This window comes from Orbicella franksi, chromosome 14, assembly GCF_964199315.1.
Source record: "Orbicella franksi chromosome 14, jaOrbFran1.1, whole genome shotgun sequence".
Lineage (NCBI taxonomy): Eukaryota > Metazoa > Cnidaria > Anthozoa > Scleractinia > Merulinidae > Orbicella > Orbicella franksi.
In genome coordinates this window covers 19,597,660-19,614,503 of record NC_138158.1, presented here as the reverse complement: position 1 = coordinate 19,614,503, position 16,844 = coordinate 19,597,660, and the positions used below count along the sequence as shown (strand labels likewise).

Sequence of the window (16,844 nt, the reverse complement as noted above, 5' to 3'; positions counted from 1 at the left end):
CCAGGATCATCAGATGTAAACAATCGAGCGGTTTCTGTCGGTAGCAGTGTTTCTGATAACTGCAGACGTTCACAAGGCTTGAAATGTTCATCCATAAATCCCAGAATGAAGAAGGCGAAGATATGTTGTCGAAAGCGAATGCGAAAATCGAGTTAAGCTTATTTTGAGCAGTGCATTCTGAAGCATTAGTATCTTCTTTCACCGAAAGACGGTTGGTTTGGACAATTTTGAAGCACTTGCTCTCTTTTCTATATGCGTTGACGTTTCGCCCCAAAAGTCGGAAAAACGTCCCCATCAACTTGTGGTACCACGATACTAAAATACGTTTTTGAGGCTGTGACTGACTTTTCCGTAAAGAAATGAGTGTTTTTAACGGAATACGTAATACAGTGGTGAAATTCACTGACTGTGTAGTTTTGCCCTAGGTTTGAGACGATGAATGAATCGGTAAACGCGCGCATCGCCGGATGTAAATTGACGACTTCCGCTCGAATGATTTTTCTCTTTATTGATGAGCCATATAATAAACAACTTAATAACCTCGACCGTTCGGTTGTTACGGGAAAATCCCAAACCTCGGCCTACCGTATTGACCTCGCTATCGCTCGGTCAATACGGCAAGGCCTCAGTTTGAGATTTTCCCGTAACGACCTCACTCTCGGTTATTAAGTAGTTATTATTAACCGAATTCGCTATCGTAAGTTACGGACCGTGTTTTTTCCCTTCCGGTTTTACAGCCCAAGCGCGAGGTGTGCGGGCAGAATCAGGGGAAAAAACGAGGATCCGTGACTATAGTGCGACCTTGAAAAGAATATGGCCCTCTAAGTCGATCAGCAGTAACTGTGAGATACAACAATACAATACATGGCAGAGTGGCGAATAGGCCCAACTTCTCGCCCTTTCGCTTCTGGTCTATGTTATTCCTCGAGAAGAGACCAGCGAACAGCGGCTGGCAATCGAGCCACATACGAGCCCAGTGGCCCTTCAGGCCGGAGTTTATCCCGGTTACAGTAGCATGAAGCGACTAGGAGTATTTCTACTCCCCCCTGGATGGGATGCTAGTCCATCGCAGGGTTACCCCCCCCCCCCAGCATTAAGCTCGCCGGTATCCATTTATCCATTTATACATACATAATCGAGCCTAAGTGGTGAAGCATTATTAGGTCATATAGCTCACGAAATAACTAACAGTAAATATCGTGTATCCTAAAGGGAATAGCACTCTAGCTATTCTATCTATCCAAACAGTGTCCATTCTTGTCTTGTTTTCAGTCAAACTTGCGACAACCTTTACTCGAGGAAGCCTTTGCAGCGTTGAAATTTCATCCTGAACTTCGTTTGCCCTGACCCCATCCGCACACGCGTTTGGTTCTTGAGCCATCTCGTAGCTTTCCCCCCTGGATTTGTTTCCCTGCAATGTTTTGTTACAAACGTAAACGCGTCAGAGATATTTCATTGACTTGACGGTAATGATCACGCACCTGGCGCACTCTTTGCTAAGATTGAGATCAACTGAGAGGGTATAGCAAACTCTCAAGACAAAGTTTGTCCAAAATACTTCGCTGCGCGTCGTATTTTCAACTCTCTTCTCGGTGTTTGGAAATGTGGTCAAATGCTGTCTTTCGTGTTTGATATATTACCACAAGCACAAACTTCAACAGTGAACTATACACTCTCACGACATTGATGGTTCCATGTCCAAAACAGCCAGACGTTGTTATATTATTACATAGCTTTGCTACGCATGTTTAGGCATTTTTTGCAGAAAAGAATATCCGATAGGAAATCGAGCAAGTTCAATTTTTAGTGGACAAAGACCTTGTACCAGAATAATACGGTCCTTTTTGCATTTTCTAAAAGTTAAAAATATAAATATTTGCCTGAAATAACACCAAAAACAGTTACCCATGGGAAGTCGGGGAAATAAATTTCAAAGTTCAGAGACATTGTGCAAACACAGGTAAAATTTCCTCATCAGTTCCATTTCACCAGTACTTTCAAGTGTTTTATACGAACTTCAATGATTTGCTTTCGACATTTGGTGTTGTTAGAAATGATTTCTTTTGAGAACATATTTAAAACAGTGGCATAGAAGTTTGCAATGCAATGTAAATAAATAATCTTGGTACAAAGTTTTTGCCCACTTGTTACTCGAACTTCTGGTGGATTTCCACATAAGTTCACTGATGATAATTCCCTGATTGATATCTCTCCCTACTGTTATAAATAGTTTCTTAGATGAGCGAGAATGAGAGGACGAACATGAGAGAAACGTGGGTATATCGGACTGCCTGCCTGCCTGCCTGCCTGCCTGCCTATCTGTCTGTCTGTCTGTTTATAACATTGGTTTCAAAATAAATTTTACCTTTTCTTTCTTTGAAGTAACTTTCCTAGAGGTTTGTCTTCCAGAGGCAGCTGCCTTGTAAACGATGACACTTTCCAAAAGCGCGAAAAAAGTAAACGCAAACGACACAATCAAGAACAGGTCAGCGGCTTTCACGTAGGTGACATGTGGCATGGCCTCGTTGATGTTTCCGACCAGGAACAGCTGAGTAAGGAGGGAGGTGATACCCACTGTGCCCCGGTCCCCGACGTTTCTGCAGTCCATCCAAAAGGCCATCCATGACACCACCGTGCACAGGGTACAAGGGAAGTAAATCCGTATGACGTAATAGCCAACTCTTCTGTTTGCCGCGAACTTGACGGTCAGCACGTCAAAGCAACCTGACAAGAAACCATGGTAACCGTCAATTACGATCATTTAAGTCTTTAAGCGTTTAACTGGCTTTGAAAGGAGCTACGTCACGTTTTGCGCATCAAGTTAATTCGTCTATTTCAATCGGTGTTAATCTTCTCCATCCTTAGCCATCCTTGTTCCTTTATGATACATTATTATCTCTTTGGTATTTTTCCATCTAAGTAAACTACTATTTTCAGGTTTTCTTCCATTTAAGGTAATTTTGAGGAAACTCAATGTACCGTGACTGAGCTTCTTTTATGTCACCAAAGTTTTCCTGAGTCATTTTCCTTTTAACATTTAGACTATATACAATCCTTTACCTGGACGGGAGATAATCCAGTTAACAACTAAATGTACGGCGATTTCTCTGCTATCAGTTTAAACTTTTTCAGCCCATTATATTTTTCAGCTATCAGTAAATATCTTCATATTTGTGATCTTAAAAACGTGGCGTTACTCAGCTGACTGTTAAAATTGTGACCCAAAAGCCCCCGTCCACACTACGCTGGGGGAACTCGAAAGCAGAGGTTTCACTCTGAAAACGCATTAAACGTTTTCTGTCCACACTACGCCGGAGGAATTTAAAAACGCCGCAACAATCACCGGTCATTTTGGATTTGTGTTTGAGGAAAACTCGGGCAGGGGGAAATCACATGACAATCGTGACTACATCAGTTTTCGAAAAGCTCCGTTTTCGTGACGGATTAGTGTGGACGGTAGACCCAGCAGTAGAATTAAAGCTGCGTTTTCAAATTTCTCCGGCGTAGTGTAGACGGGTCCTTAGCTATCATTTAAATCACATCCACAACCTATTCTAAGAGGAAATAATCGACGGTCAAAGGTATCATTTGAGTTAACTATAGCTCTTAGAGAAAAGACCAAGATGATTTTAAATAGGCATTGTTGATTTATTTAGGTATTTTAAGCCAAAATTCAAGGACTGTCTTTCATTTCAAAGTTGAACTACATAAAGCAATTTTCATACCCATAAAAAGTTCTTTGACAGTGTACTCTATGCTTTGATTGGTTACTACGAATTCAGACATCTCTTTGTTCAAAAGCTGAATGTTTGCTCCTCTGTAGTTCAGTTGCTTGGTATCCCTTCCATCTAACAAAAAACGAAAAAAAAAATATTAAAGGAAAGATTTTTTGAATCTACGTAAAAAGCACACTTTATTAATAACTTTACACAATAACTACTGTTTCCTCCCCTGAAACCGTATTTCGACGGTTACAAAAAAAATTAAAAACTAAATACAATGATGCAAGAGACCGTAGACGAAAATGCTGCCGGTGTACTGCTGTCCACGGTTGCAGTTCTTGGCTTTCAGTTTGGACTTTATCATGTCGATGTCCCGTTAAGCTTTCCACGTAGTAATCAAGCTTGCTTCATTGTTATGCTTATAAAAACGCTCCTCTTAAACACTCATCGGCCTCCTTTAAACTGGTAATCAGAAAGTGCTGGCGTAGTCATGTTTATTGTATACTTTGAAGCGTAGGTTTCTTACGGTGAGAAGAGAAGATATCACAATTTTAAGCAAGCGGATCGTGTGCGAGTAAACGAGAAACTGTGGCTCCACAGTCATGATTAGCGACCAACATCCACTTCTGGACTGAAAGGAAATAAACTTCTATCTGCTTTTAGTATAAATCTACTAGAGTTCTATCACGAATGCAGTTCTATGATTGGCTATCCTACCCACTATCTATTCTGTGATAGATAGTGGGTTGCGTAGCAGTGTGCCCTTGTTAACAAAATGACGGCCGCTTCTTTGCGTTTTCGAGGTGTCTGTGAAGAGGATTTAGATAAAGTATTGAACAACTAGTAGATTTATACTAAAACAATTAGATTATTTGCTCTCGATTTCTATTCGTGATAGTTGACTCGGGCTGCGCCCTCGCCAACTACCACGCGATAGAAATCTCGAGCTCATGATCTAATTGTTTAATAGTTTATGTAATACAAGTTTCATTCTTCGAACAGAGGGAAAAAATACATACATACAAAAAATATACATATCCTAATTGACCTCTCCCCCAATGGGGCTTTTCAGGGCCAATGAAACCAAATGATGAAACAAGTAATGCAAATGAACATAACATGGTTAAAAATCCCAACTGGCAGGAGGCAGATCAGTTGGCTATTTACAAGCATGACCGAGGAGTTGAACTAGGGTCTACCGAGAAACAACTACTTACATACTTACAGCTCAAGATGTCTAATCTGAAAACTTGTTTGTCCATTGGATAAGCGCGGAAATTCATCAAAGTTGTAGCTGTTATCGTAACCCTGGAAAGGTAAATGAAGCCCTCAATTAGATTTCAGTTGATGGGACTACCTTGTGGAGAATTAAAACACTGCAAAATATATAAGCCGTACACCGATGACAGTGATGGTGCTTTGTCGTTTGTCTAGTATAGAACACCAGGGTGGATGCATGGAGGCTGACTGTGCAAAAAGTCAAATACGGATCGACGATTTCAGGCTGGAAATACTTTTGTGAATATTCTGAGATTAATGCATATAACACTTATTGACTTTGATGGGGTTAAAGTAATTTTGGCGTTAGACTGCAGGCAATGGAGCCTAATACAACACGCACCACTACTTGTGGAAACGTAATAAGCCTGGCCTGTTTTTGTTGTTGAAGTTGTTGTTGTTGTTGTTGTTGTTTTTGGGGGGGTGGGGTAGGGCTAGTCTTGCCGTTTAAAGAAAGGAAGAATTTGATACGGTTTAGTTAAAAACATATCGTTGTCTTGTATTTGCAAATTTTCAACAACAAAAAATTGTGTACTTTTCAAAATCTTAGCCTAGGGTTTCTTCTTGAAATTCTTAATATATAAAAGAGTGTATAAAGCAACATTTTATATTACTAGGTTAAACACTATTTATATTCGAGAATATCAAGATGAAGACATTCGTCTTATATACCTCTGAGAGAAAACTATCAAGCCGTCTCCATACAGGACCACAGTGCGTGTTTCTTGTTGTACATGGGTTTTCACTGCGTTTTCAAAGTAAGTGTCTGGCAACCATATCTTATCGAGAGTTTCATGCTGTAGAATAAGGGCGTGGTCTCTACTGCCAAAGGTCAGCCTGGACTCGTTCCAAATCTGCCTCATGTATATATCAACGTTAAATTCCTGCAAAACATGTTCAAATTGATCCTTTGCCAAAATAGAATACAAAGACTATGGACTAAACTTGCGATATTTCGATGTCATGTTAAAATCATTATTAGGTTAAAAGAAAACTAGATTGTCCGATCCACGAGATGTTGTTATAAGCCAAAAACAAACAAACAAACAAACAAACATACAAACAAACAAACAAACAAACAAACAGACAAAAAAAAAATTGCACACCCAAACATGAAGTTACAATGAAACTATTACAATTTTCCCGGGCATATTTCAACACAATACAACTGTTTTTTTTTTTTAACTTGAGAGCAATGTGAAGGTGAAGCCCAAAGACTCATTTTTGTTAGCGTTTATTTTCATTTTCATCAGTTGAAATGTAATACTGAGGTTTCCCTTAATATAGAGCCTGGTTAAGAAACTCCATACCATGTTTTCAGCACAAATGTTTCCGATGGACAAAAACCCAAGCGACACTGTAATTCTAAGTGCTTTTCCTGAAAGAAAGATTTCAAAGGCTATTGTTATTTGGAAGGGAAAATAGGACAAAAAAAGCAAACAACAAGGAAGTAACTTAAGCAGGCAAGCAAGAGAGTTATAGGTAGTGAAATAATCACAAAAAGTAGGACAATAATGGAGAAGGCACGTACATAATTAAATGACAAAACGAAGTGACGGTCCTTAATTAAGGTGGCTGAACACAGTTTTTGATACTTGTGTTTCATTCACCTTTTTCTCTAAAACCCTTGATCCTTTGGCCGCCAAAAATGGCAGCAAGCAAGTTAACAACACAAACTTCAGTTTTTTGATTGTTAAGCTGACGTATGTGCTGTTGCCATGGCAACACGAATAAATAAAAACAAGGCTTTAAAATCGGTTTTTCCGGAGAAGAAAATCAGAAAATCTAGTCATTAGATTTTCTTTATAATTTGCATGCAACAAGCTTTTGACGACGCTCACAAGTTAACACTATTTTAATAAAAATTAAACAGAGATCTTTAATTATCCCTTGTTGAAGGTTCACTGGAATATTTAGAATTTCCTTTGTTAAAGTTCAAATTTTTTTCAGTACTCCAGTTACTTATTTCCTAAAGTATTTTCGTGCCAAATTTCGTGAAATTCTAATGAGTGGTTCTCGAGAAATAGGCGTATTTTCGAGAAAGCCATTCCACATTCAATCGCAAAATTACTGGGTTCTTTGCATCGTTACCTTTTCTAACATACCTTTGTAATAAAAGACTAACATCATCAATACACTGTGTTCAATTATGAAGAAAAATAGTAAAGATAGCGCGGGTATTGCGCAAATAAAATGATCGCTGTATTGACACCATGTTTTTCTTTTTTTTGCAATTCTTGTGCGCGCGTTGAATTGCATTAGCAAACTGTGTTCGGCCACCTTAAAGGGGCTAGGTCATAGAATTTTAGGCAATTTAAGCCCTTATCAACTGGACATGGAATTAACTGAAATATAATAATAGATATCACAATAACGGCTTAAAATGTTAGCCAAAAGAAACGCAGAAAGCCAAAAACTGGCGTGTATGGGAACAATTTGAGAAGATTTTAAAAACGGATATGCATTTGGGTAAAGTTGAAAAACATCGGCCAGAAATCTTTTAAATTTATGCCAATTTGTATCAATTGCTCTGAAATCATCCTTCTTAGCTTTGATTTGTGGCCAAGATTCTGCCACTTTAAATTTTAGAGCGCATAGTTGACAAAAATAAGCAGAATTGCCTGAGATTCGGTGACCTAGAGTCCTTTAATGTTTTGCATCTTCACGACCCTGCGACCAAGTAAGCGTGGTGAATGATAAATGCGAGACTTAATAAGCAGGCGAGGCTAGCGATTTTCCTTGCAAGCCCGAGACATTTGTGGCTTTTGAAATTGCCAGACCGAGACTTCAAAGTGTTTTAAATGCCAGTGCGAGGCGTTCAGACTCTAAGACGTTTGGAAGTCAATTGTAAAAACAAACAAAGAAACAAACGAATCGGGACTTCTAGACTTTCTTAATTAGTCTTGCAAAAAATCGAAACTCTGAGACAGCTTTGTGAAACAAACGGGACTGCGAGACCCGTGAAATTCGACGAAAATTTTGCGAGACTCATAGTTTTTGAAGGATTATTCACTACCCCTAATAAATGCTCATGCTTTAAGTCCAATTATATTTGGTATATACAATAATTCTTACCTGCATGCCCTGGTCTCAATCGTTTATCGTAGTTTTGAAAAAGTACCTCTAAAATGTCCGAGGCATTTTCAGGTTCAGTAATCGGAGGTATAGTCTCGTTTCCGACAAGCCAGCTCGTCGCCTTGGAACTAAATGTCGAAAGGAATAAACGGTAATCAACTTGTCCTTGTCAAGGGAATACATTATGATTATACCACGAAGTATTGTTAATTTCAGCTAAATATCGTGAAGCAAACAGGTATCGACAATAGCCCTAATAAAAACCAAATACCAACGCTATTAGAAACGTATGGAAATAAATAGGATGCTTTGAGCTCGTGTCTGCGGATGAAGTTTCACTACAGTTTGTCCAAATTTGGTAAGCAATGGCAGATTTATGGTGAGCAGGACTATTTTAATGCTGAGTTAGCCTTTATTACGCTCAGACGTTCTTTCGGCTCAATCCCGCGATCATGGCCTTTTAACGCAGGTGTGAAGTATAGGATTATTGTAATTGTATTGGCAAGAATTAGCAGTGAAGGCAGTTTATGGAGGTATAAATTCATTTATCTTCATGGCCATACTGTTGACGGCCTTTTGATTATAGAACTCTAATATTCCTTAGAAAGACTCGTGAGGTTGTTCTTGAAATGTCGTGTAATTATGATCCGGCTTTTAAAGCATTGGGTGATTACGATACCAGTTGGTTTGAAAGGGTAAATTATAATTTTTTTTTTTAATTAGCAACTGCTTACACCTGCTCCGTAATGTTAGTCCTAAAATATATATTTTTTAAAACCTCCCTGTAATTTCATCCCAGTGATTAAGCTATTTAGAAGCTAACTCCTGGAGGCCTATCTGAGAGCTATTGTTGTTGCTGTTGCTGTTTTTGTTCTATGAATGAAAAGCTATTCCATGATGTAGTAATGTCTCTATCATGATCTTTGACAAGTGTTTTTCCTTTTGGCTTACGCCCAATGCCCTTGTTACTTGTCAGCGATGCTTTCATGCCAAAGAAACCCTATTAAACGACATCCTATATTGCTCTTTTTAGCTAAATAACCTCTCAACTCCATAATATAACCAGTTGGTCTCTCTTCCGTAATATAACAAATAGACTACGAGCCCGAGCTCTCTGTGAGCACAAAGCTAGGTCGACGAGGCACTGCCGAGTTGACCATCCCTACCCACGGTTTAGTAGACATTCTATTTAAGGATTGCGATCCAAAACCTATAATTTTACGTATTTGTGAGTCAAAATCAAGAAGAAATTCTCTCTTCCAAGAGAGACGTGCGCTTGGTCGTGTTCTATCAACGAACAGAGGACAATAGATAACCAATGAGAGTCGATGGCGGTGATTTCCAATAAGCCATGCTGTGTAATTAGTAAAGATGATACAGAACTATGCAGAACTTAATAGTTTTGTTTATTAAAGACTTCCCCTGCCAAGTTCAAGTAGACCACCCCCATTCGAACAAATAGAAATTCTATTTAACGCATTTCGTATTAAAATTAGGTTATGTCTTCACTGCAACAGATTATAGAAGGTTGTGATCTTTTGAAAGATCTTCGATTTTGCCAAATCTCCACTAAGACAAAATATATCTTTGTAACTACAGTATTCAAGTTTTTAGATTGTTTCCGTATTATAAGTTGACCAGGAAACGATTCTGAATTTTATTTTCCATTAACGAAAATTTCATTAGGTTTCGAACTCCTCGCCAGCCCGCCAAAGAACAGAATGCCTAAAAGGTTTATTTCACTGGAAAAGACACTGCAAACGAAACCTGACATGCTCTTTCTATTAATGAAATAAGAAATTAACAACTATATGCAAAATTACTTGTTAATACGTGCACTGCCGAACAGTCAGTATCTAATCAATTATTGACGAGGGTGTTTGTTATTTAAATAAGTGTAGCTGGTAAAATTTGCGACCTTGAAGGGGAACATAAGACATAACCATGGTTATCTTAGTCTTTAACTTCAATATGCAGTCTGTAATAAAAACTGAATCAGTTATTGTGATAAGGTTCAAAACAAAGAACCTCCCAGCGGTCCTGAGTTGCCTTAGAGAGAACGTCCGACTTAAGATTACTCTTCTAAAATACCCTTCATAATTGGATTGAATTCATTCATGATGTTGCAGCTATAAGAAGTAACTTGCCCGTGTAGTTTTGCACGGCAATTCACCGTTAACAGCTCGAGCAAAAGATTACAGTTAATTCCTCCTGGGTCACTGTAGAGTTTTAGAGGGCTACTGAGATGGAGGTGTCAAAACATCAGTTGTTAGTCAAATTGTCCGCTAAATGGAGCCCGTTTCTCAGGTATTGGTAAATTCTGAAGATCTCAGATCTAAACTACATGTATCAGTTACAAACGCTGAAAGTTCAAATTCTCAGTGGGAGTTGACACTAATTTCAAAGTCGTCTTGCTATTTTACTAAAAATAAGGCAACCATTTTCGACGAGTCAGTGCAAGTCACTCTAGAGATGTCAAGGGCCTAAAAAAGCGAGCTTGTCAATTTAGGCAATTTTCCGTCCTTGGAACTCTCAAATTTAGGCGTTACGTTTTCCGGCCATGATTGTTTTGAGCTCTAAAAATTATTATTTTGACGTATTTGCAAAAACGTAAGTCTTTGCATTTACTTAAGACCCAAGATAGTTCACTGAGAAAAGTTTGAGGGAAAACTTTTTTCCGACCAGAAATGCAGTGGACCGCTTTTAGAGAGACTGCCACTTAATTGTTTTGTTTACTAAAGACTTCCCCGGCCAAGTTCAAGTAGACCACCCGCATTCAAACAAATAGAAATTCTATTTAACGCATTTCGTATTAAAATTAGGTTATGTCTTCACTGCAACAGATTATGGAAGGTTGTGATCTTTTAAAAAATCTTCGATTTTGCCAAATCTCAACTACGACAAAAGTATTCAAGTTTTTAGAATGTTTCCGTATTACAAGTTGATCAGGAAATGATTCTGAATTTTATTTTCCATTAACGAAAATTTCATTAGGTTTCGAACTCCTCGCCAGCCCGCCAAAGTACAGAATGCCTAAAAGGTTTATTTCACTGGAAAAGACACTGCAAACGAAACCTGACATGCTCTTCCTATCAATGAAATAAGAAATTAACAACTATATGCAAAATTACTTGTTAATACGTGCACTGCTGAACAGTCAATATCTAATCAATTATTGACAGGGGTGTTTGTTATTTAAATAAGTGTAGCTGGTAAAGTTTGCTTCCTTGAAGGAGAACATAATACATAACCATGGTTATCTTAGTCTTTAACTTCAATATGCAGTCTGTAATAAAAACTGAACCAGTTAGTGTGATAAGGTTCATAACAAAGAACCTCCCAGCGGTCCTGAGTTGCCTTAGAGAGAACGTCCGACTTAAGATTACTCTTCTAAAATACCCTTCATAACTGGATTGAATTCATTCATGATGTTGCAGCTATAAGAAGTAACTTGCCCGTGTAGTTTTGCACGGCAATTCACCGTTAACAGCTCGAGCAAAAGATTACAGTTAATTCCTCCTGGGTCACTGTAGAGTTTTAGAGGGCTACTGAGATGGAGGTGTCAAAACATCAGTTGTTAGTCAAATTGTTCGCTAAATGGAGCCCGTTTCTCAGGTATTGGTAAATTCTGAAGATCTCAGATCTAAACTACATGTATCAGTTACAAACGCTGAAAGTTCAAATTCTCACTTGACACTAATTTCAAAGTCGTCTTGCTATTTTACTAAAAGTACGGCAACCATTTTCGACGAGTCAGTGCAAGTCACTCTAGAGATGTCACGGGCCTAAAAAAAAGCTGGACAAATTTACGAATACCGATCACTAACTTCGAAAAATGTGCAGCTTTTTATCGAGTAATTTCTGCTTGGCAACGTATTGTTTGGAATCGCTTCAAAGTTTATGCCCAACCTTAAATGATTTTTACGTGTCTTCTTTCTTTGTTGATCGATGCAGCTTTAAATTCACATATCACATACCAAATTTATGAGTACGGTTATATTTACCTGTTAACGATGTTGTGACAGGAAGCTTTAGCTCGATGCAGAAATATCGTTGCACAAAACAAAATTACGAAGAAGGACATGACTGCTGCAACGTAGCATTGACACAGTCGCGATTAAAAAGAGTTAAATGAACCTAGGCAGTTCCACCTGGGCAACATGATGTTGATTAGAAATTTCTGACACTTAATTGCCACCAGATAAATATTTAACGATGTTTTGTCGCATGCAATTTAACATTTTAAAAATCTGCATGTCTAGGTTATGTTCAATGCAATAAATACATTGGTATAAAAAATTAAATTGAATTCTGGTCGAAAGTATTTCAGTTTAGTATGATTATATGATTATTATGCTATATAAACCGCCCCCAGGTATTGTAGTCATGACCTACAGTTTTCAGATAAAACTGTGACTGACCTGGAGCTCAAAAAACAATTAGAATAAACAATTATTGGGTGAGGTTTTTTTTTACCGAAACTGTAGTTACAAATGTGCTACGGTGCCGTCATCATTGCTTCTAGTTCGCTATTCCATTAGAAATACGACCTTATTTAGTTTGATAAAAGTGTACGTTAATGTTAATCAATGTATGATCATCACACTCATAAAATAATACTGTAATAATTGACACACGTCCGTGGGATTGACTTTGTTATGCTGTTGTTGAACTAATATAAAGGCGCTCACGCACGCACGAATACTGCTGAGTTACCCAATTGAAAAACATCGATGTTTACGACTTCAGCACTGGAAACCACTCGAATGTTACACAACGCAAGCTTTCCGCGAGTTTTTTGTTTGGTGAAAATTCGTCAAGATGCTAGTTTTCAAACTCAAGTATCCCGAATACGAGCTCGGAACATCCATTTTATGTCGCAATTCGACTGAATCAACCTTAAATTGCATTTAAAATTTTCTAAGAAGAATTTTGAATAACTCTTAGCGTATGACTCTCCAGAAGCGAGTTTTTGCTCTCAGAAGAAACGTCGCCGAACTTCCAATCTCTCCTTGAAGTAACATCATCTCTTCCCGACCATCCTCAAAACCACTTCTTCTTGCTCGGCAGACATTGTCCCGCACGAGGCTACGGCAAATATTGTAGGAAATCCGAGCGAAAGATTCCCAGCCCGGAAAGTCACCAAGTCGACGTATCATTGGATAAACTGGTTAATCATACCAATTATTAACTGGAAAAAGCGGAAATTTACAAACAGCAAAGCTTGCTTGCACAGCAATGGTCCCTTGCAAAACATAAGCAAGAGATCAAAAGTCATCGGAAGCGTCAGGATCCGAGTAACAACTGTCATAACTGGAAAGCGCAGACGCCTGCAGACTCATTTTTATCAATTACCGCGATCGAAAATTTATGAAAACCGCAAACCGCTTAGTCTTATTAAACCGCAATACCGCAGGTTAAAATAAAGATTTGCGCAAAACCGCACCAAAAATAACGCAAAACCGCATCACCGCAAACCCTTACGCCCCCCTTTAAAGGTCTCTGGGTATTCCCAGGATTGTCAATCAAATCCTGATAACAAACTGACCTGTCTTCTCCAACTTCCTTTAAATTACATGCTAACATCAAAGTCACTATGGTCGTTGATAAGAAGATGAGGTAAAATGTACAAAGAAACATCACAAAAGGACACGTCATATAGCAGATCAGCTACACTGCAATCTGTGAACCAACAAAACAAAGATAATGTCAATTGCATTTTATAACCCTTCTATATCTATAGAAACCTTGCAATAACTGGAGGCTGACTAGAAAACTTTCGGGTTAGTTGAGTCTCCAGATTCAAATTGTACATTTTTATTTGTCCTTCTATTTATATATATTTTTGTAAAACTGTAAATCAGTGTACGGGGGAATAAAATTGTTGTTGTTGCTGCAACAGTATGCCTCAGTGAAATTAAAGATAATTTCTCTTGGGTCCATCTTAGCATAGGAGCGCAAATTGAAACTGGCGTGACTAAATGCCTTTTCACTGTTATATGTCAACGACATAAATACATAAAATTAACTCAAGTCCGTTTAACTAGCTAGAGGTATAACTTGACAATCTCGCGAGTGACAAACAAGTGGACCTCAAAATCCTGCTCAGTGAAGTTAGGTAGGAAGTTAGATACGTTGGTGATTTAGCCGGAAGCAAAGCAAGAGAACCTGGTGGAAAAAAACAAAAACAAAACAAAACAACAACAACAACAACAACAAAAACAGAACAAAGATGAACCCAAATAAAATCACAGAACAGATGTTTCAACTAAGATGACATAAGTCAAACAGTTACAACTAATAAAGTTACTCTTGGCCAACAAGTCGTGAAAAATCAGAGAGTAGACGTTGGTAAGAATCGAAAAAAAAATCCACAAGTGTGGCCACACATTCTAAAAAAAAAAAAAAAACAGTAATGTCTCAAATCTTCTGACATTATGACAAAATAAACTTCAGACAGAGTTCTCCTGTGTAACACTTTTATCTTTAAATTTGGAGGAGTAACCAGGATTGCAAACCTGAATCCTTTAAAAAGTAAAATGTAAAAGCGCGAGATGAAAAATGTACGAAAAAGAAAGTGCGAAAAATGTAAAAAGGTAAAATATGGAATAGGCTTGAAGTCAATGTCTGCTTCGTTATTTTTTGCAGTGGGCCATGATTCTGACGTTTGTTGGACATCAAAGTTTCCTTTGTCAATTACACGTCTGACATTGCCAAAATCACTATAATGGTTGTTAGACCACACTTGGGCTGAGATGCAGTAAAATCTGCGTGTACGAACCTAGTGAAGACCGAGGGTTCCCAATAGGTTTGGCGGGATGCGGGATTTGGCTTTTTTTCGCCGTGATATTTGGGTTTTGAGTTGTAAACAGGGGCGGGAAGCGGGAATTACAATTACGACCGGGAGCGGGATTTCGTGTTTTTGTCGGGCTGGGATGCGGGATTTGCAAGGGGAACAGAGCGGGATACGGGATTTCAATTCTTATGTGACCTCATAAATTGTTATTGAGCAGCGCAAAAACCACAAGCTGGCAGAAACGAACCGTATAGCTGTGTCAGGTTTCAAGTAATGAATAGGAACCGCTCTGTACCCTGTCAGGTTCTGTTAAACGTATCGTCCATTTCCGACATTTTCGACGGTTGCGTCTGTAACCTTGACCTCCCGATCCTTTCTAGTTTTTCTAGTCTTTCGACCTATTCCAAAGTGCTTGGCTTGTTTTGGCCAGGATGGCCACACCAGATGGCGGTGATACTGATTTACCGAACGAAGTATATGACATTACGAATTGCGTCACCATATATTAGACCATATTACGAAAAGGATGTGCGAGCAGGAATGCCTTCATGCAGAAAGAAAAGTTGTGAGCCCAGATTTCAAGTGAAGTGAAGACGCTGAAAGCTTTGAAAGAAACTGTCAAGTGTGTTTACGGGCCATCTCCTGAATATGGGAATGAACAATCTTTTTCTTTCACTGATACGTGGACAAAAGGAAACAAAACAGTAAAACGTTTACAGAAAGAAACGTTATAATCATTTGTGCTTACTTATCTACTACCCATTGAATTCTTTTGTGATCGTTTATGCAATATCTTGTTTTAAAAAGTTTGTGTCAATAATTAAATAAATTATTAATTTCAAAAATTAACAAGTGACGCAGAAACGTCCTTGAAAAGTGGGCGGGATCGGGATTTTCTGGCAAAAAAGGGCGGGATGGTGGGATCTGAGGACCCCTCAAGACCTAGCTGGCAGAAATTTGCCATTTTAATAGCCACTGCCTGTAAATAGGGAGAATTCAAGAAAATTATTCTTAGAGCTAGTGTATCGTACACTAAAGCCATACTTTAAATCATACCTCAGAATAAGCCTTGCATGGCTAATTATCGATGACACAGTCCTCCAGAAAACGGCCCGAACAGACGATTTTAGCAAAATGTCGGCCTTCAAAGAGAAACGGTAGTTTGAGCAGCCTAGGTGGATAAATGGAGAAAACACTTCTTACTTCTTCCTTGGTTATCTCTTGTTATTAGTTCTCTCTTTTCACCAAAAGGTTCTTTTGGACGCAATGAACGAAAATTCAAATTCTCGGTCCTGTCGTCAAATTCTACCCATTTACAGGTAGTGGCTATTAAAACTCTAAAATATATAAGAACGTTTACCTGTTTAGCCAAGCAAGATCATGCAGGTTCTTATATGTGGGTTACAGTCAAGTTATGAACGCTTGCATAATACATAACGGCAGAAATGATGGATAGAATAACCTGTAACGCAGCATTAATTACCTGATCTGCGCTAGCCCTAAAATGTCAAGGGTGCGGATGGTTACTTCCAGAACATTTCCAAGTTTTTGAGAGCAATTAGCAAAAAGTAGTTCTGCTTCAATTACAGAAAATTTTAAAGAATGCTTGTGATATTGACGTCACACATATGTTGGTGGTACGGAGGAAGATGAGTACAGGATGCGATAATCCGGACTAAAATGATTATGGTAAAAAGAAAAGTATGACCACGTTACTCTGTATGTACTATACTACTACACTACTGTATGGTTTTGAACCTCTACCGCAATAAAGTGGTTTGAATAATGTGGGCGGTTGTTGGTTATTTATCTAGGAAGCGATGTATCATGCATTCTGCGTGGGAACAGTTCCCTCGAGATTGCCTCATTAGCGAAAAACGAGCGCTTTTGGAACGTTCTAATTTGTACGTCGAGTTGATGAAACATTCAGAATTTACTAACGAATTATCATTATATATGAGTATGCAATTATA

The 16,844-nt window shown here is 38.4% G+C and overlaps 1 protein-coding gene across 1 annotated transcript; it reads right to left on the bottom strand.

The window, feature by feature from the left end:
- Window positions 1-1,083: 1,083 nt before the first annotated feature.
- Window positions 1,084-12,295, bottom strand: LOC145467864 (gamma-aminobutyric acid receptor subunit beta-3-like). The gene is made up of 8 exons (XM_081451472.1): window positions 12,080-12,295; window positions 8,076-8,203; window positions 6,311-6,378; window positions 5,673-5,884; window positions 4,948-5,030; window positions 3,726-3,848; window positions 2,366-2,724; window positions 1,084-1,411 (listed from the first exon to the last, which is right to left on the bottom strand). Exons 1-8 carry the CDS (start codon window positions 12,157-12,159, stop codon window positions 1,160-1,162), a joined length of 1,305 nt encoding a protein of 434 aa, XP_081307598.1. The 5' UTR covers window positions 12,160-12,295; the 3' UTR covers window positions 1,084-1,159.
- Window positions 12,296-16,844: the final 4,549 nt, after the last annotated feature.

Bases quoted from the DNA above. Each gene is read 5' to 3' on its own strand.
- LOC145467864 (XM_081451472.1), bottom strand. From the start codon at position 12,159: ATGTCCTTCTTCGTAATTTTGTTTTGTGCAACGATATTTCTGCATCGA. The intron at 5,031-5,672 runs GTATATAAGACG...TTACCTTTCCAG, and splicing joins TTGATAGTTTTCTCTCAGAG to GGTTACGATAACAGCTACAA. The intron at 2,725-3,725 runs GTATGAAAATTG...GTTTCTTGTCAG, and splicing joins TGTCAAAGAACTTTTTATGG to GTTGCTTTGACGTGCTGACC.